The sequence below is a fragment of the Pongo abelii genome, chromosome 1 (assembly GCF_028885655.2).
Source record: "Pongo abelii isolate AG06213 chromosome 1, NHGRI_mPonAbe1-v2.0_pri, whole genome shotgun sequence".
Taxonomy (NCBI): Eukaryota; Metazoa; Chordata; class Mammalia; order Primates; family Hominidae; genus Pongo; species Pongo abelii.
This window is the reverse complement of record NC_071985.2, coordinates 222564356-222588268: the sequence shown is the minus strand read 5'-3', so window position 1 is coordinate 222588268 and position 23913 is coordinate 222564356. Positions and strand designations below refer to the sequence as shown.

General features: G+C 53.8%; 2 protein-coding genes across 3 annotated transcripts in view; both read right to left on the bottom strand.

Annotated features, from left to right (window-relative positions):
- Nucleotides 1-23913, bottom strand: part of MAD2L2 (mitotic arrest deficient 2 like 2) — a 194819-nt gene that overhangs the window by 131467 nt on the left and 39439 nt on the right. The gene's annotated exons all lie outside the window — the stretch shown is intronic.
- Nucleotides 17473-23907, bottom strand: FBXO2 (F-box protein 2). Its single transcript, XM_002811494.5, has 6 exons — nucleotides 23409-23907; nucleotides 19538-19903; nucleotides 19017-19146; nucleotides 18851-18946; nucleotides 18159-18297; nucleotides 17473-17915 (listed from the first exon to the last, which is right to left on the bottom strand). The coding sequence occupies exons 1-6, from the start codon at nucleotides 23428-23430 to the stop codon at nucleotides 17781-17783; spliced, it is 888 nt and encodes a 295-aa protein (XP_002811540.1). The 5' UTR covers nucleotides 23431-23907; the 3' UTR covers nucleotides 17473-17780.

The window sequence follows — 23913 nt, the reverse complement described above, 5'->3', positions numbered from 1 at the left end:
TCCCCAGGCTAGTCTCAAACTCCTGTGCTCACGCGATCATCCTGCTTTGGCCTTCCAAAGTGCTAAGATTACAGGCATGAGCCACCATGCTCGGCCTCCTAATTCTTTTATGTGCCTGGCACATATTAGCCCCTCAATAAATACTTGCTGAATGAATAGATGAACAAATAAAGGCATGAAGAAACGGCTACAAACAGAACAGGCACAGGCGTGCATTTTTCATCTGTTTCTCTGGCTCGTTATGTTCCTAATCTTTCCAAGGATGCACCAGCACTTTTCATCACGGCAGCAATAGAATTCACTGGGTCACACTAATTTCTACTCTCTTGCTTCAAGTACTGCTTGGGCTTGGGATTTTTTCTTCCTCCAACTGTCAAGATGACACTACCCTGAAATCCTCTTGCTAGCTCCAGATGGTGGGCGTCACATGCACAATGACTCCTGTGCCTGCTGACCTCCAGGACAGCAGAAAGTCTTTCTGCATCCCCAGCAGGCCCCACACGACAGCCCTCATGGTCAGAATTCCAGATGCTGGGGTGGGCAAGGGGACACTCTGGGGGGAAGGGAGCCTTCTCTGTTGCCTTAAAACCTCATCAAAGAGTGAAGCTCAGGGAACTGGTGCCTACAGGGCTTTGCAGAGAAAGTAAACATGAACTTGGTAAGAGTTAAGGGCCCAGTTCTAAGTTCTCCCCAAGGTCAGCAGGATACAGCAGCACCAATCCCGCTGCCTGCCACTCCGGCAAGTCTTTCTCCTAATTATATCTGAATTATGCAAATCAAAACCAATGTCGGTATACGATTTCCTCTAACAAGTTGAGAACATGCAAGAAGTGAAGACCTGGGGAGACGGAAACCATCTAATTAGGAGCGAGTTTCTGTGTTTTTCTTTTGGTTGAGGGAATACATGGCTGCACGACAACCCCAGAGAAGACCAGGTCGAGGATGGAGCAGGACAGAGAGTGGAAAGAACACGAAGATGGGCTGTGGGCAGGGGGCTGGGAGATTGGGGCCATGCTGAGAGTGTGATGAGCGCAGCATCAGATGCAGAGCAAAAATGTGATCTTGGCAGCTCTCTTTCCACTAAGCAGTTAAAAATGCCCCAACACTGGAAGTTGGGGGCCCAGTAACACTGAGTAGGCACAGACTGTTACTGAGGACATGGGCTCAGAGAGAGAGAGAAAGTGGAAGGAACGAAGGAAGGAAGGAAGGAAGAAAGAAAGAAAGAAAGAAAGAGAGAGAGAGAAAGGGAGGAAGGGGAAGGGAAGGGAAGGGGAGAGGGAGGGGAGGGAGGGAAGGAGGGAAAGAAGGAAGGAAGGAAGGAAGGAAGGAAAAAGAAAAAGTAGGCCAAGTGTGGTGGCTCACACCTGTAATCCCAGCACTTTGGGAGGCCGAGGTGGGAGGATCACCTTAGGTCAGGAGTTTAAGACCAGCCTGGCCAACATGGCGAAACCTTGTCAAAAATTAGCCAGGCATGGTGGTTCAAGCCTGTAATCCCAGCCCTTCAGGAGGCCGAGGCAGGAGAATCGCTTGAACCTGGGAGGCAGAGGTTGCAGTAAGCCAAGACCACTTCATTGCACTCCAGCCTGGGTGACAGAGGGAGACTCCATCTCAAAAGAAAAACAACAAAAAACAAAACAAAACAAACAAAAACAAAAACAGAAGGGAGCAAGGGAGGGAGGGAGGGTGGGAAGGAGGGAGGGAGGGAGAGAGGAAGGAAGGAAGGAAGGAAGGCAGGAAGGAAGGAAAGGAAGTTACAGCTATCATACGCTGGGCCTTTGCTGTGTGCCTCTACTAAGCACTGCACCTCCACGATCTCATTTAATCCTCAACACTCTGAGTTAGGTATGATTAGGACCCCATTTCAGAGACGAAGGCAGTGAGAGCAGGAGGTGAAATGTTTGCTACTTATGTAGGCTGTAAGTAGCAAAGCTGGGGCACAAACCATGGTATCCAACTGCACCTCACTGCCCCATTAAGTGCAATTGGGGGATTACAGACAGAGCACAGAGCCGGCAGGGAGTTATCTAGGGTGGAGAGGGGGAGAGGGGATAAAGACCCCCCCTTTAAGCTCTGGGGGCCTTGGCAAAAGAATCCCCCCTCTTGAAAGCCTCTAGTGCAAGAAAGAAGCACCAGGGCCTGAGGTCCAGGAATACAAAGTTCATCTGGGTGGGCTTTAGCTTAGCTCCCTTTGGATCACTTTGTTACGGCATCTCCTCCCTGGATAGGGACAGAACACACCCGATGAGCGCTTTATGTGTTCAATGAACAAACATTCTCCAAGCAGAGGGCCCTGAATGTGGCATTATAGTATAGTGGTTAAGAAGCTGGAATCTGGAGACAGGCTGCCTCCATCCACTCCCAGCTCTGCCGCTGGTAGCCATTTGGCTTGTGACAAGTCACCCTCCATGCCTCAGTTTCTTCTTCTCAAAAATGGGACTAGGCTGGTTGTGGTGGCTCATGCTTGTAATCTCAGCACTTCGGGAGGCTGAGGCGGGCAGATCACTTGAGGTCAGGAGTTCGAGACCAGCCTGGCCAACATGGCAAAACCCTATCTCTACTAAAAATACAAAAATTATAACCAGGCATCGTGGTGCACACCTGTAATCCCAGCTACTCGGGAGGCTGAGGCAGGAGAATCTCTTGAACCCAGGAGGGGGAGGTTGCAGTGAGCCAAGATCGCACCGTTGCTCTCCAGCCTAGGCGACAGAGTGAGACTTCATTTTTTTTTTTTTAGCTTTTTGAGACAGAGTCTTGCTCTGTTTATTTTACTTTTTGAGACAGAGTCTCATTCTGTTGCCCAGGCTGGAGTGCAGTGGCACTATCCCGGCTCACTGCAACCTCCACCTCCCGAGATCAAGTGATCCTCCTGCCTCAGCCTCCCGAGTAGCTGAGATTACAGGCGCATGTCACCAAGCCAAGCTAATTTTTGTATTTTTAGTAGAGATGGGGTTTCACCATGTTGACCAGGCTGGTCTCGAACTCCTGACCTCAAGTGATCCACCCACCTCGGCCTCCCAAAGTGCTGAGATTACAGGCATGAGTCACCATGCCCGGCTGAGACTCCATTTTAAAAAAAAGGGCGGGGGGGACTAATATTAAGTCCCATGTATGGTTCATGAAAAAAATATTTTAATGGGACTAATGATAGTGCCTGCTACATAACAGGTACTCAATAAATGTTAGCTATTGTCATTGTTCACGGCAGAGCACTGGGTCTCAGAACAAGGCACTATCACTGTCCTTAAGGGGCTCACAGTATACAGAGACTGGCGAATAGACAACCCCATGTTAAGTCAGCTATGAAGGTGAGCAAGGGGCCATGGGAGAAAAGGAAACTTAACTTGGCCTGGATCAGTGCTTTGGGGAGGCATAGAGTACTCAAGGAAGGCTTCCTGGAAGTGGTGACATGACGGCTGAATCATGAACGATTCACTGTGCTCACCAGGTGGATAAGAAAAGCAATGGCTGTCCAGGCAGAGGGCTCAGCTCGTGCAAAGGCCTGGAGGCATTCAGGATGTCTGCAGCAGCCAGTGGCAGGCACGAAACCTGGAGAGGGAGGCAGGGCCTTGCCTTCCAAAGGCCTTGAATGCCAGACTAAGAGATTAGGATTTCATTCCAGAAGTGCCAGGGAGACCCTGAAGTGAGACAGGATAAGCTTCACCCTTTGGAATGGTTGCCCTGAAGCTGAGTGGAGGATGGCACAGAGGCGCAGAGTGGGTGAGGCAGGAGGCGGAGTCCCAGAGCCCAAGCCCCTAACTCCTAACTCCCGGCCATACTCCCTCTGTTAGGGCAGTGGTGGAAGCCGGAGCTCAGCAGGACCAGAGAAGTTATTAATCGCTTCACGACACTGCAGGCCATGGTCCATTTGCTGCTTTTCCTGGTCTGTTTTGAAACTGTGAAATGAGCCCCAGTCTTCAAGGCGCCTGTAATAACCATCCCGATTCTGACATTTAAATTACAGATGGCATTTTCAATTAAACAGGCACTCTCAGCAGGTTTAATTTAGCTATCAGTTCTGGTCTGTTCTTTAAGTGCTTAAAAAAAAAAGGCCAGTGAATTCTAGGTCTCCTTCCAGGAGGAGGGAGGAGGGAGAGTCTTTGAGATATGACACCACCTCTCATCTTCCAGCTCCCACGGGGTCTCACACAGCCTCCTGTAAACAGTCACACTCCACTGAATTCACCCTTGTGCACACCCAGAAGCACTCACAAAACCACACACAAATGCAAATCCAGCCTTCCAGCCACAAATGCCAGCAGCTCTGGGGGCCATGGCTGCCACAAGTGTTTGAAGGCTGTGCCTCTCCCATCTGATTAGAGAGACAGTAAGATGGGGATGCTGGAGCCAGATGAACTTGGACAGAAGTCCATGCTCTACCGCTAACTAGCTGTGTGACCTGGGAAGCCTATTCAGCCTTGCTGAGCCTCCGTTCTCTCCCCCGTAAAATAAGCATAAAGAGGAGGCCGGCCGGGCGCTGGGGCTCACATCTGTAATCCCGGCACTTTGGGAGGCCGAGGCGGGCAGATCACGAGGTCAGGAGATCAAGACCACGGTGAAACCCCATCTCTACTAAAAATACAAAAAATTAGCCGGGAGTGGTGGCGGGCGCCTGTAGTCCCAGCTACTCGGGAGGCTGAGGCAGGAGAATGGCATGAACCCGGGAGGCGGAGCTTGCAGTGAGCCGAGATCGCACCGCTGCACTCCAGCCTGGGCAACAAAATAAAGAGGAGGTCAAGGTGAGCTAATGTATTAAAGTGTCCATCACCAGTGCTGGCTGATAGAAGGGCTAATAATCCTTGTGCCTCCCCTCTCTCCTTCCCTGAGGGAAGGGACTGGGTCGCCCTGTCCACTTCGGGCTTTTTTTTTTTTTTTTTTTTTTTTTTTTTTGAGACGGAGTCTCGCTCTGTCGCCCAGGCTGGAGTGCAGTAGAACGATCTCGGCTCACTGCAAGCTCCGCCTCCCAGGTTCACGCCATTCTCCTGCCTCAGCCTCCCGAGTAGCTGGGAGTACAGGCACCTACCACCACGCCTGGCTAATTTTTTTGTATTTTTAATAGAGACAGGGTTTCACCGTGTTAGCCAGGATGGTCTCGATCCTGACCTCGTGATCCGCCCGCCTCGGCCTCCCAAAGTGCTGGGATTACAGGCGTGAGCCACCGCGCCCGGCCGGGGTTCTTTCCTTCAGGATCCCCACTCCTCACAGCTCAGGTCTGTGGGTCTCAGAGGCTGGCAGGGCGCTGTCCGCGGTGCTGAAGCGCCTCTCTCTAGGTCCGGGTTCCACATGGTTTCCCTTCCACCCTCCAGCCTGGTTGGCGGGCTGTGAAAATTCTCCCCACCCTAAGGCAGCCGCTGCAGGTGATCTGAATGGCACAGGACCAGATCTTTCCCTAAAGGTCTGCTTCCCCACATCCCAAAGTGACTAAAACTCAGGGCTGGGGCGCAAAGTCACTCAAAGGAATAGCATCACTGGTCCCCAACCGCCAGGCCCTGTGGACACAGGAAACACCCTGCTTCAGCTAAGCAAAAGTGCAGCTGCTGGACTCTGGCAAGTTTTGTCTGCGGTGTCTGTTGTGCCAGGTAGATCCCTGCTCTTCTTTTGGGTTCTGGACAGGGTATGGATGGGCTGTCTTCTCTGGCCACAGTGTGTGCTGACTTCCAGTATTTGAGGGAGATGCTGGCTTTGGAGAAACCTCATATGGCTGCATAGTGTGTATTTGCATGGACTGCCTGTCCCTTCACAGCCAGACCAACATTTTCTCAGGTGGAATTAGCACTGGTGGGGGAGAAGACAGGGATTATCACCTCAACATTATAGTCTAGCTCACCAAGGCCCAGAGAAAACCAGCAATCCACCCAAGGGGTCAGGTCAGGCCTAGAGCTCCAGTCTACCCTCGAAGCTAACTGACTGGGTAAATGTTCTCCCAAAGACATTAGAAATTGGGGAATGGGGTCAGGCTGCAGCCCAGAATCTGGTGAAAACAGTATCTCCCAGTCTGTAAGTTTGCAGTGGCGCGTGCCTATAGTCCCAGCTACTCAGGAGGCTGAGGCAGGAGAATTGCTTGAACCTGGGAGGCGGAGGTTGCAGTGAGCAGAGATAGCACCACTGCACTACAGCCTGGGTGATAGAGCAAGACTCTGTCTAAAAGAAAAAAAAAAAAGGCAATTGCAATATCATGACGTGACTTTATATCAGGGGAAAATAAAACAGATACGCAGTGTTCTCACAGTAAGGGCTACAGAGATAATAAAGCTTGGCAAGATCATCTTGGCCACTGGGGATCTTTCCTACATAAGGAGAACAGGGGTAACACAGAGTGAGCAGTGCATCTGTGGGGTGAGCCAGTGAGCGCTTCTCAGCTTGGGGCACAGAGCCCCCCATTGCACCCTCCCCGGCCCCCAGCTCCTCTCTCACTGGCCAGACCTCCAGCCCCTCTAGAACCAGAGCCTGGACCAGACACAGCCACCTCCCTCCCTGGAAACTCCCTTGGCCCCAGCTCATTAGCCCTGAAAAACCTGCCCAAATCCAGGGGGAGGTTTTTCAGCTAAAATATCTCCCTCTTGGGCTAGTCTTTTCCTCTCTTCCCCACATCATTAGTGAAATTGCAGTCTCTGCGGCTCCCAGGATGTGTGGAGTGAGGAATGCCTCCCCTTCCCTGGGGACTCCTGGCCAGGCAGAGGGCCGATGCCTGGTACCTGGCCTGGAGATGGAAGCAGAGGCTGTGAGAGGCCACAAGGGAGGCAGAGGAAGTCCAGGGAGGGCCGCTTACACCCTGCCCAGGAGGACGTGGCAGCCCCCTTAGTGGAAACAGAAGGAGTCACTGTCAGCAGAGCTGTGGCTGGCTGAGCACTTGCCCTGTAGCAAGCACCATGGTGACTTCCATGTCGAGACCTGTGAGGAACGGGGCTCTGTGTTAGGTTTTTAACCCAGCACCCTCTGCACTCTTCTGTCAGCCTCATGGTTCTCACTGGGTGACTCCACCCCAAGCCTTGCCCACCAGCGCACCGGCCCTCTAGCCACAGCAACCAGCTCAGAGGTGGGCACGTGAACCCATTGAACTTGACACTGGAAGGACATAGACCTAGGGGGCTGCCAACCCCTTCTGGAGTGAGCCTGCCTGGGATGAAGCCACACAGACTGGAGACACAGAGAGAAAAGCCGAGTTCTGAATACACTGTTGGGGCCTCTGGATCCAGCTGTACCTGAAAGGACACTGCCAGAAATCCACACGGAGCTTCTCATCCATGTGAGCCAGAACCTTTGCTTTTGGATTAAAACACTTGGAATTGCATTTCTGCCCTTTGTATCTGATAGAGTAGCAAACACTACAAGGACTGTGGTTAACGCTGTTTTCTGGGTCAGGAAACGGAGGCCTAGAGAGAGGAAGCTACTTGCCCCAGGTCATACAGCTATGGACATGAAGAACCAGTGCTCCAGACAGGAAAGCTCCCAACTCCAACTTACTCAACCTGGGGTTCCCTTGGAGGGCGGGGGACATTTTCAGCAGGACCCAGAGGACAGGGACATAAAGGTAACAGGTTGCTATGGTTACCAGCTCACTGTGTGGCCTCAGACAAGCAACCTCACTTCTCTGAGCCTCAGGCTGGGAACAAAAACATCTTGCCCCTGCAGAGTGCTAGGGGTCCCTGGGGCAGGAAGCATGGCTACCTCTTGCCCCCGAACCCAGAGAACTGTAAGTGGGGGGCTTCCTCGACCCCAACTAACAGAAGCCCCAGTGGCTATCAGACACACCCCACCAGCACACACACTCCACTTGATTTTGAATGTCTCTCAAAGACCAAATTCAATTTGGTAGAACTCCGCCAGCTCTGCAGTGCAGAATTCATCAGATGAGGTGCCTGCTTTTCGGGGAATAATTCATTTTTCCTGTGTCGGAGAGGAAAGTAATTGATCCAAGGGGTTGATGCCTCCTCCCTCCTGCTCTCCCTCCCCAGGACGGTCTGAATCCAAATGCAGACCCGAGACTGTTAGGTCAAAGTCGCGGCAATAAATAGGAGTGGGGACTTCTGCTTTAATATATTGGATTATTCCACTTGGTGGTGACGAAAAACAAGATTTAATTCCCCAAGAAATGCCAGCCGAGAAAATCATTTTCCCTGCTGGCTTCCCCCTTCCTTTTTTTTTTTTTTTTTTTAGTTTTCTTTTTTTCAAGGACATCTTTGTCTTTCTGCAACGTTGAGGTCCTCTCTACACCCTACCCCACTGGAGACCTCCCCACACACTGCCCACAGCATCTGGGGGCCTATTCTTCTGTCCTAGAACATATTTAGGACGCTTTCCTCCCACCCCTCTCAATCATAGGGTCCCTGAGCACAGAGATTTCTATTCGAATCCAGATGCCATTACAGTGCTTAGCACACTGACAAATTATGACAATAAGCCCCAGGAAAAGGCCAGTTAGTACTGCAGCTCCCAGTGACAGCCCAGGAAGCTACAAACTGTCTAGGAAAGTAATTCACCCTCCTACCATCACTTGGGTTAAGAGTCCATGGACGGCCTCCTCCAGGAAACCTTCTCTGATCAAGGTCTATGTTAGATGTCCCTCCTCTAAAATTCAGTAGGCTTCCCCTCGCCATCCTTTTACTATATATTAGACTGTAGTTGCCAGACTTGTCCATTTTATTTAACAAACTTGTATGTAGCACCTTTTTATGTGCAGGCCTTGATCTAAGTGTCTTACCTATATTAATTCATTTGATTCTCATAACAATCCTATCAGGTAAGTAACAAAATCATCCCCATTTCACAGATGTGGAAAATGAGGCACTAACTGGTCACACACCTGGGGAGGGTCAGAACTGGGAACCCAGATCCTTCTCTCCCTCCAGTCTGTGAGCTCCTAGAGGACAAGGACCTCATTGGTTCACTGTTGTATCCTCAAAGCATAACAAGGTGCTGACACGCAGAAGGTGCTGAATAAATACTTAAGTGACTGGGTACAGTGGCTCACGCCTGTAATCCCAACACTTTGGGAGGTCGAGGCGGGCGGATCACTTGAGGTCAGGAGTTCGAGACCAGCCTGACCAACATGGTGAAACCCCGTCTCTACTAAAAATACAAAAAACAGCCAGGTGTGGTGGTGCACGCCTGTAATCCCAGCTACTCGGAGGCTGAGGCAGGTGAATCACCTGAATCTGGGAGGTGGAGGTTGCAGTGAGCCAAGATCATGCCATTGCACTCCAGCCTGGGTGACAGAGCGAGATTTTGTCTCAAAAAAAGAAGCTTAAGTGCTAAATCCTTTCACATATGAACCAAAGATCAGTTCCTGAGGCTGAGTCTAAGTGTGTGATTTGTGGGACACAGAAAACTCCACCAGTTCCAACTGAACCTGGAAGCCCATGGCCTCCACCATGATTCCTGTCTGCCACAGAGGACTAGAATCCCTCCACAAGAATCACTTCACCCAGGAAAGCCTGCAGGATTCTAGTCATGCAAAGCCCTTGCTGTGTGACCTGGGGCGAGAACGCACGTCTCTGGGCCTCAGTTTCATCTCAGCCTCTGAAATGGGAATAATAGCACATAGATGTGCTTGGAGGATTAAATAAAACCATACACAAGTGATGTTTTGAACACACCTATCACATGGTGAGTGCTCAGCATGTGTTGAGATAACATAGATTGTAAAACTGGACTTTGAGGATACTTTTGCCATGCTCAGAAAATAAAAAAAATAAAAAAAAAATAAAAAAAAAAACCCTCATCAATCCGAGTAAATGAAGCAAACTTCGATCTGGATGGGAGGGTAGAGTTTTCTTCACAGTAGTAGTAAGGTGGGTGAGTTGCCAAGAATTACCAAGAAGAATTTCACAAATCAATTTACTTCTGGGAGTTATCAGGATGTGGGAGAGTCTGAAACGGAACTTACTGGACCAGAAATAGCATTTGATGAGCGTTTCATTCATCCGGCCAGCACGCACTGAATGCCTTCCATGTGCACGAAGCAACGTGCAGATGGAGAAAGGGCTAAGCTTTGGGGGCCACGGCGACAAAAGCCCCGTCCCAGCCAACTCTGCAGCCTACAGCTTGGTGACCTCAACCAAGGGCCCCACCTCACTGAGCCTAGGCTTCCTCTTCAATAAATTTTGTGATGACAAAATAAAGCCTCCCAAGGAGGCTGCTGTAGGCAGTCGATGAGATAATGCAGCAGTAGACCCACAAATGTTGGTTCCCTCACCTTTCAGCAACGGCCCACAGCAGTCAGGCCGCTCCATTCAGCTTCACTGTCTTGTTGCAAGAATCTAGTGGGTGCAGGAACTGGAGGCACATTAGTGCCTGGGAGCATCAAACCAGGTTGGCAGGTGAGGATCGTAGGTTCCATTTGTGTGGTTGAGGACAAGCGGCAAAGCCAGGTGAAGCCCAAGAGTTTCTGTCTCTAATTATTTTTATTTTAGAGAAAATCTCACTGTCACCCAGGCTGGAGTGCAGTGGTACAATCTCTGCCCACTGCAACCTCCATCTCCCAGGTTCAAGCGATTCTCATGCCTCAGCCTCCCAAGTAGCTGGGACTACAGGCATGTGCCACCAGGCCCAGCTAATTGTTTTGTATTTTTGGTAGAGACGGGGTTTCACCATGTTGCCCAGGCTGGTCTGCAACTCCTGGCCTCAAGCCATCCACCCGCCTCAGCCTCCCAAAGTGCTGGGATTACAGGCGTGAGCCACTGTTCCTGGCCATGTTTCTGTCTCTAAACCCAAGCTGTTAACACTGGACAAATGGCCTCCCTGATTCCTAGGAGAGGAAGGAGGGAAAAAAGCAGAGTGGGGAGGAAGCCAGAGATCCCTGAATGCAGCTTCATTAATCAAAGGTGACCGCAGAAAGGCAGGGGAAGGTCCCAGGGGGGCTCGGATGGACATGGTCAGGTGGTCAGGAACTTCCACAGCGTTCCCCTCCATGACTTAGAAACATCACCTCTGTGGGTGATTCCAAGCTCTTTGCACCCTCCTCCTTGGTGCCAGCCCCCTCCTTCATCCAGGCAGTTCTCCCTAACATCTACCTGCAATATTTCCTGCTGCACGACCAGCAGACCCCAGTGGCAGCCCTAGCAAATGGCCCCCAGCCCTGTTCCATCCTGTCTGCAGAGCTCCTAGCAAGCAGCTCCTGGTTCCGGCGGTAATTCTACTGACGATTAATTGGCTTTTGTTGGAGGAGAATGAATACCATCTCATCTTAATCTTCTTCGTTATTCTCCTTGTTCAGCAGAGTCAACACAAGATTAGGTTTAATTTACGGTGGGGGGAAATAGCAAAGTCATTACGCACCAGGAGCTCAGGATTGGATCTGTCTGGGTGTTCCGTGTTCACTGCAGGCCTGGCACCATCAAGCAAGGCCCAGGGCTCTGCCGAGTGGGGATAGACTTGGGGGGGTTCTAGACTCCCAGACCTACTTGGAGCTAGATCCCAGGATACCACCAGCCCTCCCTAGTTGGGAGGGGCCCAGCTCTGGAGGGGATTCCAGCCATCCAAAGCCCTTGCTATGTGGCCTGGGGTGAGACCCAGGGGCCTCCAGGCCTTGGAGACCTAGCCTCCTAAATGTTTCTCATAGAGCCTCTGGGGCCAGAGCAGCGCCAAATCCCAGCCCCTGAGGACCCAGGATCAGCCCCAAGCAATGGGAAGAGACCAGGATTTGGATTCAAATTCGACTTTTCCTCCGCAGAGAAATGGGCAGGACAGACACAGCTTGGGGACAGCCTTGACAATCCTGACACCTAGTGGTACTTGGAGGAACTGGCCCTTCCCTCCCTCTGTGCACAACTGAATATACCATGTTCACAACTGAATACACCACGTACAAAAAAATCCAGATTTTTAAGGTAAAGAAATCAGAGACCAGGCGCAGTGGCTCACGTCTGTAATCCCAACACTCTGGGAGGCCGAGGTGGGCGGACCACAAGGTCAAGAGTTCGAGACCAGCCTGACCAACACGGTGAGACCCCGTCTCCACTAAAAATACAAAAATTAGCTGGGCGTGGTGGCGCACGCCTGTAGTCCCAGCTACTCGGGAGGCTGAGGCAGGAGAATCGTTTGAACCCGGAAGGTAGAGATGCAGTGAGCGGAGATCACGCCACTGCACTCCAGCCTGGCAACACAGCAAGATTCCGTCTCAAAAACAGAAAAAGAAATCAGAAAAGGGAAGAGGGACTTTTCCATTACAAAATTGTTAAACATACGTTTCCACTGAGAAATCTAAGAGGAAATTCATTTTACCTTCCCTGACCCCTTAGCCAAAATAGCCCCCAAACACCTAGCATCCCGCCTACTGCCTGGGGTAACGGTACGCACAGACACTCCGGAGCCCAGTGTCCTCGTCATCTCCAACTCTTTCTGCTCTTCCTCACCTGGGAGCCCCCAGCTTCTGTCCTTGCTCTGTCCCCCAGCATGTGGCCCCTTCTGACTCTGTACCCCAGCAAAGTCTTTAAAACTTAAGCTGGTGAGGCAGGAGAATCGCTTGAACCTGGGAGGCGGAGGTTTCAGTGAACTGAGATTGCGCCACTGCACTCCAGCCTGGACGACAGAGCGAGACTCCATCTAAAAACAAAACAAAACAAAACAACAACAACAAAAAAAAACACAACCCACAACTCCCCTCTTTCCCTCCTGCTGACTGAAAATATTTGCTTGGCTCTGTGAAAATAATGTTAATTAAAAGTCTATATACACATATAAAATGTCAATTTAAAGAAAAAAAGTCTTAAGCTGGAAAGCCAGCTTCAACTCCTTATTCATTGCATGACCCTGGCAAGCTACCCTGCAACTCTGAGTCTTAGCTATTTTATCTAAGGGGGCCACTGCGCAGATTAAATGAGCCTGTGCACTTAGCACATGAACTGGCGCTCTAGGCCCTCAGCAAATGCCTGTCATCGCCATCATTGCTGCCATCAGCATCATCACCATCGTCATCATCCTGATCATCCTGCTACTCTTGGGAAATTTGGTTTCATCAAACAAGATTGTCAGCAGCTGATGTCTAAACCCCCATCCCTAGCTCCTGCTGAACAGAGCAAAGGTTTTTCCTTAACGGAAACGATATCATATCTGCTTCCTAGAGCATTTATATCTTATAGGGCAGAGCACATAGTAGGTCCTCAGGAAACCCTCTGGGTCACCTACCTACATCTCCAAGCTCACGTCAGATCACCTCCTCACTTGCTCACTGCTCCAGCCATGCTGGCTGCCTTTCTGACCTGTGAATAAGTTCATTCCCACCTCAGAGCCTTTGGCTGCCTCTGCAGTCCTCTTTCCCCAGAGCCGTATGGCTGGTTTCTCGTCATCATGTGATTCAAGTGTCACTTCCAGCCAGGCGCCGTGGCTCACGCCTGCAATCCCAACACTTTGGGAGGCCAAGGCAGGTGGATCACTTGAGGCCAAGAGTTCAAGACCAGCCTGGCCAACATGGTGAGACCTTGTCTCTATTAAAGAAAAAAAAAATTAGCTGGGCATGGTGGTGCACGCCTGTAATCCCAGCTACTCGGGAGGCTGAGACACAAGAATCGCTTGAATCCGGAAAGTGGAGGTTGCAGTAAGCTGAGATAGCACCACTGCACTCCAGCCTGGGCAATAGAGTGAGACTCCATCTCAAAAAAAAAAAAAAAAAAGTCACTTCCTCAGACAGGTCCTCCCTGATCACCCCGACCAAAGTAGCACTCCTGCCCTCACTCTCTACACTACAGAGGTCAAGTGCCTAAGTGGCCGAGTACAATTCCAGTTCCGGCCTGGCGTGACGGCTCATGCCTGTAATCCTAGTGCTGTGGGAGGCCAAGTCAGGTGGATCACTTGAGGTCAGGAGTTCAAAACCAGTCTGACCAACATGGTAAAACCCCATCTCTACTAAAAATACAAAAAAAAGGTTAGCCAGTTGTGGTGGCGGGCACCTGTAATCCCAGCTACTCGGGAGGCTGAGGCAGGAGAATCGTTTGAACCCGGGAGGCAGAGGTTGCAGTGAGCCGAGATCATGCCTCTGCACTCCAGCCTGGGAGACAAAGCGAGACTCTGTATCAAAAAAAAAAAAGAATTCCAGTTCCATCACTTCTTAGCAGTATGGCCTAAGGCAAGTTGCTTAATCTCTCTGTGCTTCAATTTTATTTTTCTTTTCTTTCTTTCTTTCTTTTTTTTTTTTTTTTTTTTTGAGACTGAGTTTGGCTCTTCTTGCCCAGGCTAACTTTTGTGTATTTTTAGTAGAGACGGGGTTTCACCATGTTGGTCAGGCTGGTCTCAAACTCTTGACCTCCCAAAGTGCTGAGATTACAGGCGTGAACCACTGCACCTGGCCCAATTTTTTCATCTGTAAAAATGGAAGTAATCACAGTTTCCACTTTGTGAGGTTATTATGACAAATTAATATAGATAAAGTTTTTAGAGTAGTGCCTGGCTTACTGATGAAGGGCTATCTCATGTGGGTAATTATCTTGTTCACTCATTTAGTTGCTTGTGTTATGTTTCTCCATCTAGACTGTATATTCCAAGAGACCAGAGACTGTTTGTTTTGCCCCTACCTTACATATAGTAGGTGCTCAATAAATATCAAATGATTAGGAAGAACTGGCCAGGCACGGTGGCTCACGTCTATAATCCCAGCACTTTGGAAGGCCGAGGCAGGAGGACTGCTTGAGGTCAGGAGTTTGTGACCTGCCTGACCAACATGGCAAGACCCCATCTCTACTAAAAATAAAAATTAGCCTGGTGTGGTGGCACATGCCTGCAATCCCAGCTACTCAGGAGGCTGAGGTGGAAGGATCGCTTGAGCCCAGAAAATTGAGGCTGCAGTGAGCCATGATCACACCACTGCACTCCAGCCTGGGTGACAGAGTGAGATTGTGTCTCTAAAATTTTTTTTTAATTTTTAAATAAAAAATAGGATCATAGGAGACATGAAAGCCTTATCTGCTGTCTCTGGCTTCAACTGTCCCCACTGTCCCAGAGACAGCCCTAGGGTGCCCCCTGCTGGACGCCACACAGGTTTTTCCTTACAGGCTGCTGGTATATGCCATCCTATAACGTTTACACATGGGTCCAGCTCTGTCCTCCAGGGTAGGGGACAGTAATGCTGAGAGGAGTTACGAGCACTTACTTAAGAGCCAGATGTGCCTGGATGGGAGCTTCTGCTTCCCCAGTTACTCTGTGTCACTTGCCAGGAAACCGTAAAAGGGATGGCCATGCCCTCTCCCCGTCCCACCTCTGACTGGACTGTAGCACCCTACAGTGTGATAGGAAGTGCGCTATGCCCAGTGAGCCTTCTGGCCCGCCTCACACAGCCCTTTGAAGGCTGAGAAGCAGTTGTCTTATCTTCCTGACCTAAACACCACTGGTGTATCCGATGTCCCTCTAGTGACAGCGAGAGTGAGCCTGAGGCCCCTCTAGTCTCCTCTGAGGGCCCTATGCTCTGGGGAGAGACCACAGCAGGCTCAGAGCCTCTGGGCTTCCAGCTCCTTCCTCAGGCTCTTGGCTGCTGGTGGCCTTCTGGTCTTGCACCTTTCTCCCACCCATCCCCCTGCCTTCCTGGTTGCCCTGCTTCCCCTGTCCCCGGTCGGTCTGGTCCGTCGTGAGCCCAGAGGCATCTCCTGCCTCACTCTGCACCTGTTCTCACCCTTGGCTTTGGTTGCTGGCCACAGACACTGCAACTCCTATACCTGCATTGGCAGCCCAGGGCCCCACACTCTCTATGGGCCTCTTTCCTGAATGTTGCATGGGCACCTGAAACTCAGGGGCGCTCCCCTCCACCTGCAGCACCTTCCACATCCCCCACATTCGACGCTGACCTCCAGTCCTCGAAGGGCCAGGCCCTACCTGGCCTCCTGGCCCCTCATGCCCACAACCTGTCTCCATCTTCAGTTTCCTCCCATAGCCCAGTGCGGGCTCCGGTCCTTTCTCCACTCACCCCATCTCCTCTTAACCTGGCTCCCCACACACCCACCCTTAGTCTCCCACCCCTAAGCATGGGAGCTCATGGGGTGAGCCTGTTCCTCCATAGCTCCTCATCAAGCTGGACCCTGAGGGCAAGGCATCAGTTCCTTTGTCTGATTGGCAGCTCGGGTGAACATGGACTGTGCCTTCCCCACCAGACTAAAATCCCCTAGACTGGACAGAGGGCATCCTTGTTGAAGAGGCTATGCCTCTCCCTTGAAACCGAGAGTTTTCTGAAGTCAATGTTTTGTCTCCCTTGTCAGACTGAGGATGCCCCCAGAAGAGGGGCCGCATCTCCACCACTGCACTGGAGGGCCCAGGACACTGGCTCCCCCTCCCCTGGGGTCCCACCCTTCGTGTGGCCAGGCTGCTGATTCTTCCTGGGAAGGAGTCTCTTATTCCCCACTGTAACTTCAGGGCCCCCACACATGACCTGGCCTGGGGTTGGGGCTCTGGGAATTGTAAATAAATGAACTAGTGAATGAATAAACAATTGCAGGCAGGCCCCAGCTTGAACCCTGCAATCCCACCAGAACAGCAGGTAGCATCAGGGTTCAGAACCGAGGCAAAGCTGGAGACACTCAGTGATTTTACTGGTCTCCATTTCAGGAGAGCAGGGCAGAGGGTTCCAGGCCCTTCAAATGCCCACCCCCAGGACCAGCAGCTGACAGTCTTTGGAAGGGGCTGGGTTGGCCGGAAGGAGCGTGCCGGAGCACAGAGTCTGGCACACTGCCCTCCCCACCTCCCCTCCCCCAGGCCAAAGCCTGGGCCAACCTCTGGGCCACGTTTGGAAAAGGGCCAATGAGACCGGATGCTAATGACTCCAGGGGGTGGGCATGAACTAAGAGAAACCCCAAACCAATCCTTTTTGTGCTTCCCCATCTCCACCTCCCATCCCCTACCCCAGGCCCCTCACCTCCATCCCTGGGCCCAAGAGAACTGGTACCCTAGACCCTAGCACAGTCCACACCCACCCCAGTTGCCAGTCAGACAAAGGAACTGACACCTTGCCCTAGGGGCCCAGCTTGATGAAGGGCTGTGGAGGTTTGGGGAAGGTGAGGACGCTATGGACTAAGTTAAGGCCTATCTACTCCCAGCCTCTACCCTTCCAAGCAGATGGGGGAGGGTGGAAGCAGGGCCGCTCACGGCTCTACCCACATGCTGCTATTGGTCACCCGGGCCCTGAGAACTGGTACACCCCCAACCCCACTCTGCCTTTAGTAAAGGATGGGGGGTCGTAGCAAGGCCTGGGATACTCACTGGACCAAGAGAGGCCTGGAGGGCAGCCCCCGCCCCCCGCCGACATGCCCTATTCTGGCCTCTGGGCAGCTTGGGTGTCGGTCAGGCGCCAGGCTCAGCTCACCCTTCCTTGGTCTCACAATCCCAGCTTTGTCCTGCCTGGCAGGGCCGGGCCCAGCTGACTCCATACTGGCCCAAGGTCCACTGGAAACCAGAGCAGCTGGAGCCCTACCAAGTATTTTTCCAGGCTCTGCCGGGGGCCCTCAGGAGACAGAAAAGGATGGGAAGGGAGCAGTGTGTATCCATTTGTTCATTCATGCCTTCCTTGGACAAATAATATTTATTGAGAGCCCACTTTGTGGCAGGCACTGTGCTAGGTGCAGGGGATTCAGCAGTGGGTCCAGTCCAAGCTCACGCCCTCACGGATCTACATTCTAGAAGCCGGCTATCTAAGCAAACCTATGCCAACAAAACTTCTCTCTCCCTGCTCAGGGGCTGGGCTCGGAGCAAGGGATGGGAGGAGGCTGTGTGGCTTGGGGAAGGTGAGGATGCTATGGACTAAGTTAAGGCCTATCTACCCCCGACCTTTGCCCCTCCAGGCAGCTGGGGGAGAGTGGAGGCAGGGCCGCTCAGGGTTCTACCCACACGCTGCTGTTGGTCACCCGGGCCCCGAACCAGCCCTTCCAGTAGACGGAGTCCTGCCCCCCGTGCTCGAAGCGGACGAAGCGGACGCCCGGCCCGTAGTCGGTGAAGGTGTGGGAGATCTGGGGGTGGAGGTAGCAAGAGTCAGCCTCGGAGGTCCTGAGGCCTCTCCTGCCTCCCCACCCCGGTACACCGACCGACCTGCAGCTCCCCCACTCGGTTTCTCCGCGGTATTCAGAGGTCTCTCCACCACCCGGTGACTATCTCAGCCCAGCCCACCCCAGAAGCGCCGTGGGCGGCGTCTCCTTGAGCCACGCGCCTCACATCCGCGCCCCACACCTCCGCCCTGGGTCCCCCAGGCTCACCTCCATCCAGCCCCCGCCGTCATTGTCTTGGGGCACTGCCACCTGCCCGCTGCTGAACTCAGCCAGCACGTCCTCGTGCTCGGACAGTAGCTTAACGGTGAGCTCGTAGAGGCAACCAGCGTCGCTGCGGCCCGAGTACCTGCTCAGAGGGAGGGAGCGAGGTGGGGGTCGGGTGGTGGGGTGAGGGCATGGCCTCAGCTCTGCTGAACACGTCCTGGGGATGGGGATTTCCACAAAAGTCATCCTGTGCGCCCAACATCCCTGTCGGCCAGCACTGCCAGTGTTCCCAGTTTACAGATAAGGGAAAGGAGGCCAGCAAGAGAAAGTGACAGCCCAAGAGCGAAACACAAGGACTACATTCCAGGTTGGCCAGACCCCAGCTTGGGGCCAAAGCCAGTCCACAGAGTGGCCTTTGGTTTGGACCGCAGACTGATTTTGAAATATATACATTACGTATATAAAAACATATATATGTGCATATATTTGCCAACATTTAAAACTCAGGAGGGGAGGTGGGTTTCCAGGTTCTCCTGCAAACTCGGAAGCTGTCAACCTTTGCAGACCCGTGGTCCACGTGGCCTCAACCCCTGCAGTGGGGAGGCAGCACCTCCGGGCGGGGGGTTCCCCAGCTGGCTCTCCCCTCTGCCTTACCCTGCTCCTCCCAGCCCCATGCCACCCCAGCGCCCTCTCACCAGTCCTTCACCACGATGGCCGGCTGAGTTGTGTCCAGCAGCTCCTCCCAGTAGCCCTCAGCCTGCAGGTCAATGACCTGTGCTTTGCGACACCACCTGGGAGAACAGGAGTTAGGACAGAGCGAACGCTCCCCGCTTCCCACCTCCTCCACCCTCTTCTCCTTACTCAAAGGAGGAGGCGAAGTACTTCTTGACACTCTCATCGTGGGTGAATTCCACCCCACTGTCTCCAGGCAGCTCCTCCACCCTCCAGCCGTCCCCACCGTGCTCCACGTCACACCAGCCTTCCAAGTCCTCTGTAGGGACACGACAGCCCCACCCTGGTCACTCAGTCCCTGCTAAGGCTGGCTCTTGCCACTATGTGGAGGGTGGCAGGGCAAAGGTGGCACTTGGTGTCTGAGTGGGCAGATGATGAATGAGAGGGTGGACCAGTGGGCACTTTCTAAATCTGCCTGCCGGGAGGTATGTCCCCCATCCCGCCCTGCCCCAGCTGGCTGAGGGTGGGAGGACCCGGGAGACCCTAGGGCGCAGGTAGCCACAGAGCTACAGTAATAGACAGCCTTGGGGCTACCCGGTGCTGGCACTGAGCCAGGCGCTTAATCCCATTTCTCCCTCAAAGCCAGCCGGCGCCGTTTCGGCCCATTTCGCAGCAGGGGAAGCTGAGCTTGCCCAGCGAGGGCCTCTCACCTTCCCCACACGGGTTACGCAGAAGGTTGCGGCGCCGCTTGCTCAGGAAGTAGAACTGCTGCCAGTGGTCGCGCTCCTCCTCCGCGCCGCCCTCGGGCACCAGCCCCTCCTGCTGGCACTTGAGCAGCCACAGCGGGGCGCCGTCCACCAGCTCCTTCCAGCGCAGGCACACCAGGCGGCAGGCCCGCACCAGCTCGGCGGCCGGCAGTGCGGCCAGCACGCGCAGCAGCAGCGGCTCGGGCAGCTCGTCTAGGTACGCGGCGGCCGCCGCCTCCTCCTCCTCCTGGTCCTCCGGCCGCTCCTCCTCAGCGCTCGCCTCCTCTGGCTGCTCCTCCGGGCTTGCCTCCTTGGGCTGGCCCACGCTCTCTGCAGGCAGGGGTGGGTGGGGGGCTGTGATTCCTCCACCCTGTACTCCTCCAGGCCCCAGGACTGCAATGTGCCCATATCCTCCCCCACCCACCGTGGGACAATCTACAGCCGGGGCCGGAGATTCTGTGACTCCATACTGGTGCCCAAGGAGGAGGGCCACAAGGCCACAGACCAACCCCGGATCAGCCCCTAAGTCCAAAGAGGTGCCTCAGAGGCCTGTTTCCTCTGCTGGACCAGTAAACCCCAAGCCTGGGCAGATGGCAGCAAGGATCATATTATTATTATTAATGACATCCATCTATAGCACTGTACACAGGAACTTCTTTCTGTACACTGTACACAGGAAGCTTCACACAGGAACTTCTTTCACCCTCCCAACCACCCTCTGAGATCCCTGCTCCCCTCACCTCCTCAGGAAGCCTTCTGGGACTTCCCTGTATGACACCCTCTCACAGCCCTTCCTAGCTTTTGTCCTGGGGTGTGATCCTGTGATAAATGCCTGTCTCTGGACCATATGGAGCCTCATAAGGGCCAGAACATGGTCTGGAAAACACACAGCTTCATGCCCTGTGCCTGGCATCTGGCACTTTCCTGGTCTGTTGTCAGGAACTCATGTTTTGGGGGCACTTATCAAGTGTTAGGCACCGTCCAAAGCATTTCAACTTCATTTACTCTTTAAATCCTCATACCATTTCTTTGAGGTTGCTCTTATTGCTGTCCTTATTTCATTGACGAGGAAACTGAGGCACAGAGAGGTGAAATGGTCCAGGATCACACGGCTAATCAGCGGTTGGAGCTTGGATTTGAACCCAGACAGCCTGGCTCCAGAGCCATCTTAAACCATCACAGCCTCCACAAAATAATTCACTGAATTAGTAGGCAGTGTTAGGATTTTGACTTTTTTTTTTTGAGATGGAGTCTTGCTCGCTCTGTCACTGCTCGATCTCAGCTCACTGCAACCTCTGCTTCCCGGGTAGCTGGAAGCTCAGAAGCGATTCTTCTGCCTCAGCCTCCCAAGTACTGGGATTACAGGCATGTGCCACCACACCTGGCTAATTTTTGTATTTTTAGTAGAGACGGGGTTTCACCATGTTGGCCTGGCTGGTCTCAAACTCCTGACCTCAGGTGATCCACCTGCCTCGGCCTCCCAAAGTGCTGGGATTAAAGGCGTCAGCCACCACGCCTGGCTGACGTTTCTTTTTAAAGATAGAGTCTCACTCTGTTGCTCAGGCTGGCCTCCAACTCCTGGACTCAAGCAATCCTCCTGCCTCGGCCTCCTAAAGTTCTGGGATTACAGTCATGCTCCACTACACCCAGGCCAGGATTTTGACTTTGCAGGTGCAAATGCTCAGGCTCAGGGATGAAGTGACTTGTTGAATGACACACTGCCAGTATTTAGGGAAGGGGACATGGGACCTGGGGCCTTCAGGGGCTGGAGAACAGAGCCTGGAGACCCAGCTGTCCCCAGCTATTGTGTGACTTGGGGATGAGGAGGGACTTATTAAAAGAAACTGTATCAAGCAAGGAGATGACACAGGGGCTTGGGGAAGGAAACTTTCTCCACCTCCTTTTCCCATCCTTGGCCCTCAGTTTTCTCATCTATAAAATGGGGGTAATCATTGTGCCTGGCCATACAAACAGAACAGATCTCCAAATCCCCTGAGGAGGGGGACAAGGGCATTCTGAATTGTAAGGAGGCAGGCAGATGTCACCGCGGCAGCCGGACTGTCTCTTGCATCCCAGTCGGCTTCAGCTGGGCCGTCACAGCCTTGAGTAAGTGAACACCGAGTGCCCCAGATGCCTGGACGAGGGAGAGCCAGTGACGAGGAGACGGGGCCACTCTGGGTGATCAGGAAGACTACAGCTCTCAGACCTACGGATGGGGAGTTCCCGTGGGCTAGGCCCTGGAGAGCCAAGGCGGTGATGGGAACAGGCCAGGCACTGGGGAAGGGGACAGGTGGCAGGACCCAGACCCAAGTCTCCAGGCCCACCAGCCCCTAACCTCCTCATATGCAGCCTCTCCTCTCTGCCCAACACACAGTCAGGCCCTTGAGAGCTTTCACAGAGCCCAGAGCACACAGTGAGTCCTCAGTCAGTCTTACTGAGTGAACCTCATTGAACACAGCACTTCTCCTTATTAGCATTTTTTTGGCCACATCCTTATGATGTGGGGATTTACACCGGCCCCTTTGGCAAAGAGGAAACTGAGGCCAAAAAAGGCTTAACGGCTTCTCCCAGACCACATCGCAGAACAGCAGAAAGACAGAGGAAAATGCCAGGCCCTGAAGTCACATCGTCTGCCCAGGCGGATGCCCACAGCTCTCTGGGGAGCTAGACCCAGTGTCCTCACCTCTCCAGCCCTCCCTCCGGCCCTGGCCCCATCGGACACCTGATGCTCCCCGAAAGGTGCACCTCACCCAGTCCCCTCTTCTGGCCCCTGGGCCTGGCACTCGAGGCCCCAGGTCCAATTACAGCTCCCCCCACCCTCTCTCTTACACACACAACTCCCCACATTGTTGCCAGCGGAAAGTTATCTGGCCCCTGGAAGCTGCCTGCCTGCGAGGCTGATTCACTCACCTGGAGTGGGCCCCAGAGTCCAGGGAATAGCTGAGCCCTGGGAAAAAGCAGGAGCCAGTTCTGGAGCCCTACAGAGGGTGTGGCCAGAAGGCCGTGGATTGGGAGCAAGGGCTGCAGGAGCTGGAATTTTCAGGGCTGGAGGCGGGGGAATGGGGGGGCGGGGGCCTGAGCTTTCATCAGTCTGTTTGCCACCGCCTACCCCAAGCAATGCCCATCCCCAGCTGGACCTGATGAGGAAAGAGTGAGGGCTGTCTGCAGGCAGGTCTTGTTTCCATCCTGACTCAGCAAGCAACCCCTGCAGGCCCCGCAGGGAGTTGGAGGGATGGGGGTGAGGGGTCTTGGGTGCCAGAGAGGATGACTGGGCAGCCTGGGAAGGCCCTGAGCACCAGCCAAAGCTGCCCCCAACGCTCCCTCACCGCCAGTCGGGTCCCCACTGGGCATCTCACCACCCCGGGGAGGGGCAGCCCCTCCAGACAAGGGAGCTCAGGAGGAAGGCAGGAATAGGTGAGGCGAGGCCAGGGACCCCAAGGAACTCACGGGGATCCAGACGGCCCAAGGCCCAGAGCTGGAAGAGCTGATGAAAGAAAAGGCTCGCAGCCTCGCTCCCAGACGCATCCCAGGCCCCCGTCAGACAGAACCTCAGGAAGCTGGGAGGCGGGAATGTGGGGGTCCTCTGGTGCTACTTCCTGGCTAAATGGGACCCAGGAGTCCTCTCTCCCTGCCAGTCGCCTCTCAAGGCCTCCCGCCAGACCAAGACAGCAGAGAGACGTGCTCTTTGGAGACCGCCTCTAGGACTTCGCTGGCGTTAAAGTTTGCCGCGGCAGGTCTCCGGGTCGCCTCGCTCTCTGACGCCCCTCTGTGCAGCGCTCGCCCGCCGACCCCATCTCCCCTCCCAGCCGCAGCGAGCGGTCCAGGCGGCGGCTACCTGGGTCACCGTCTCCGTCCATCGCTGCGGAGGGCGGTCGCGAGAGAAGGAGGAGCCGGAGGGCTGCGGGCTGCGCGAGTCCCGGGGCAGCGAGTCCCGGCGCTGTCCGCGTCTGTGTCGGTCCCGGCGACCGCGCCTCTTAAAGGCCCCCGACCGGACCCGCCCCGCCCCGCCTCTGGCCCCGCGCCCGGCCGCCGCGCAGTCCCAGCAGTCTGCTCCAGGCCCGGGGCTGCGGGTTCCTCAGCGGACCGAGGAGGCTGGGAAAGGTCAGGAGTTGTTTTTTTTTTAATTGGGGAGGGGTCCGATTTGGGGCATCTCGCAGCTCGCTCCTGGGGGACTGCTGGGAGGAGGCGGCTAGGGGAGGCAGGGAGAGGCTGGGTCAGGCCGAGGGTGCGGGGCGGGTGGCCCAGGCGGAGTCGGGGTATAGGAGGTGCCTTCCGCCCCACCCCCCACACCAGGTAATTTTCCTACGACGCGGTGGGGGTGCGTCCCTGGCCCAGCGCTG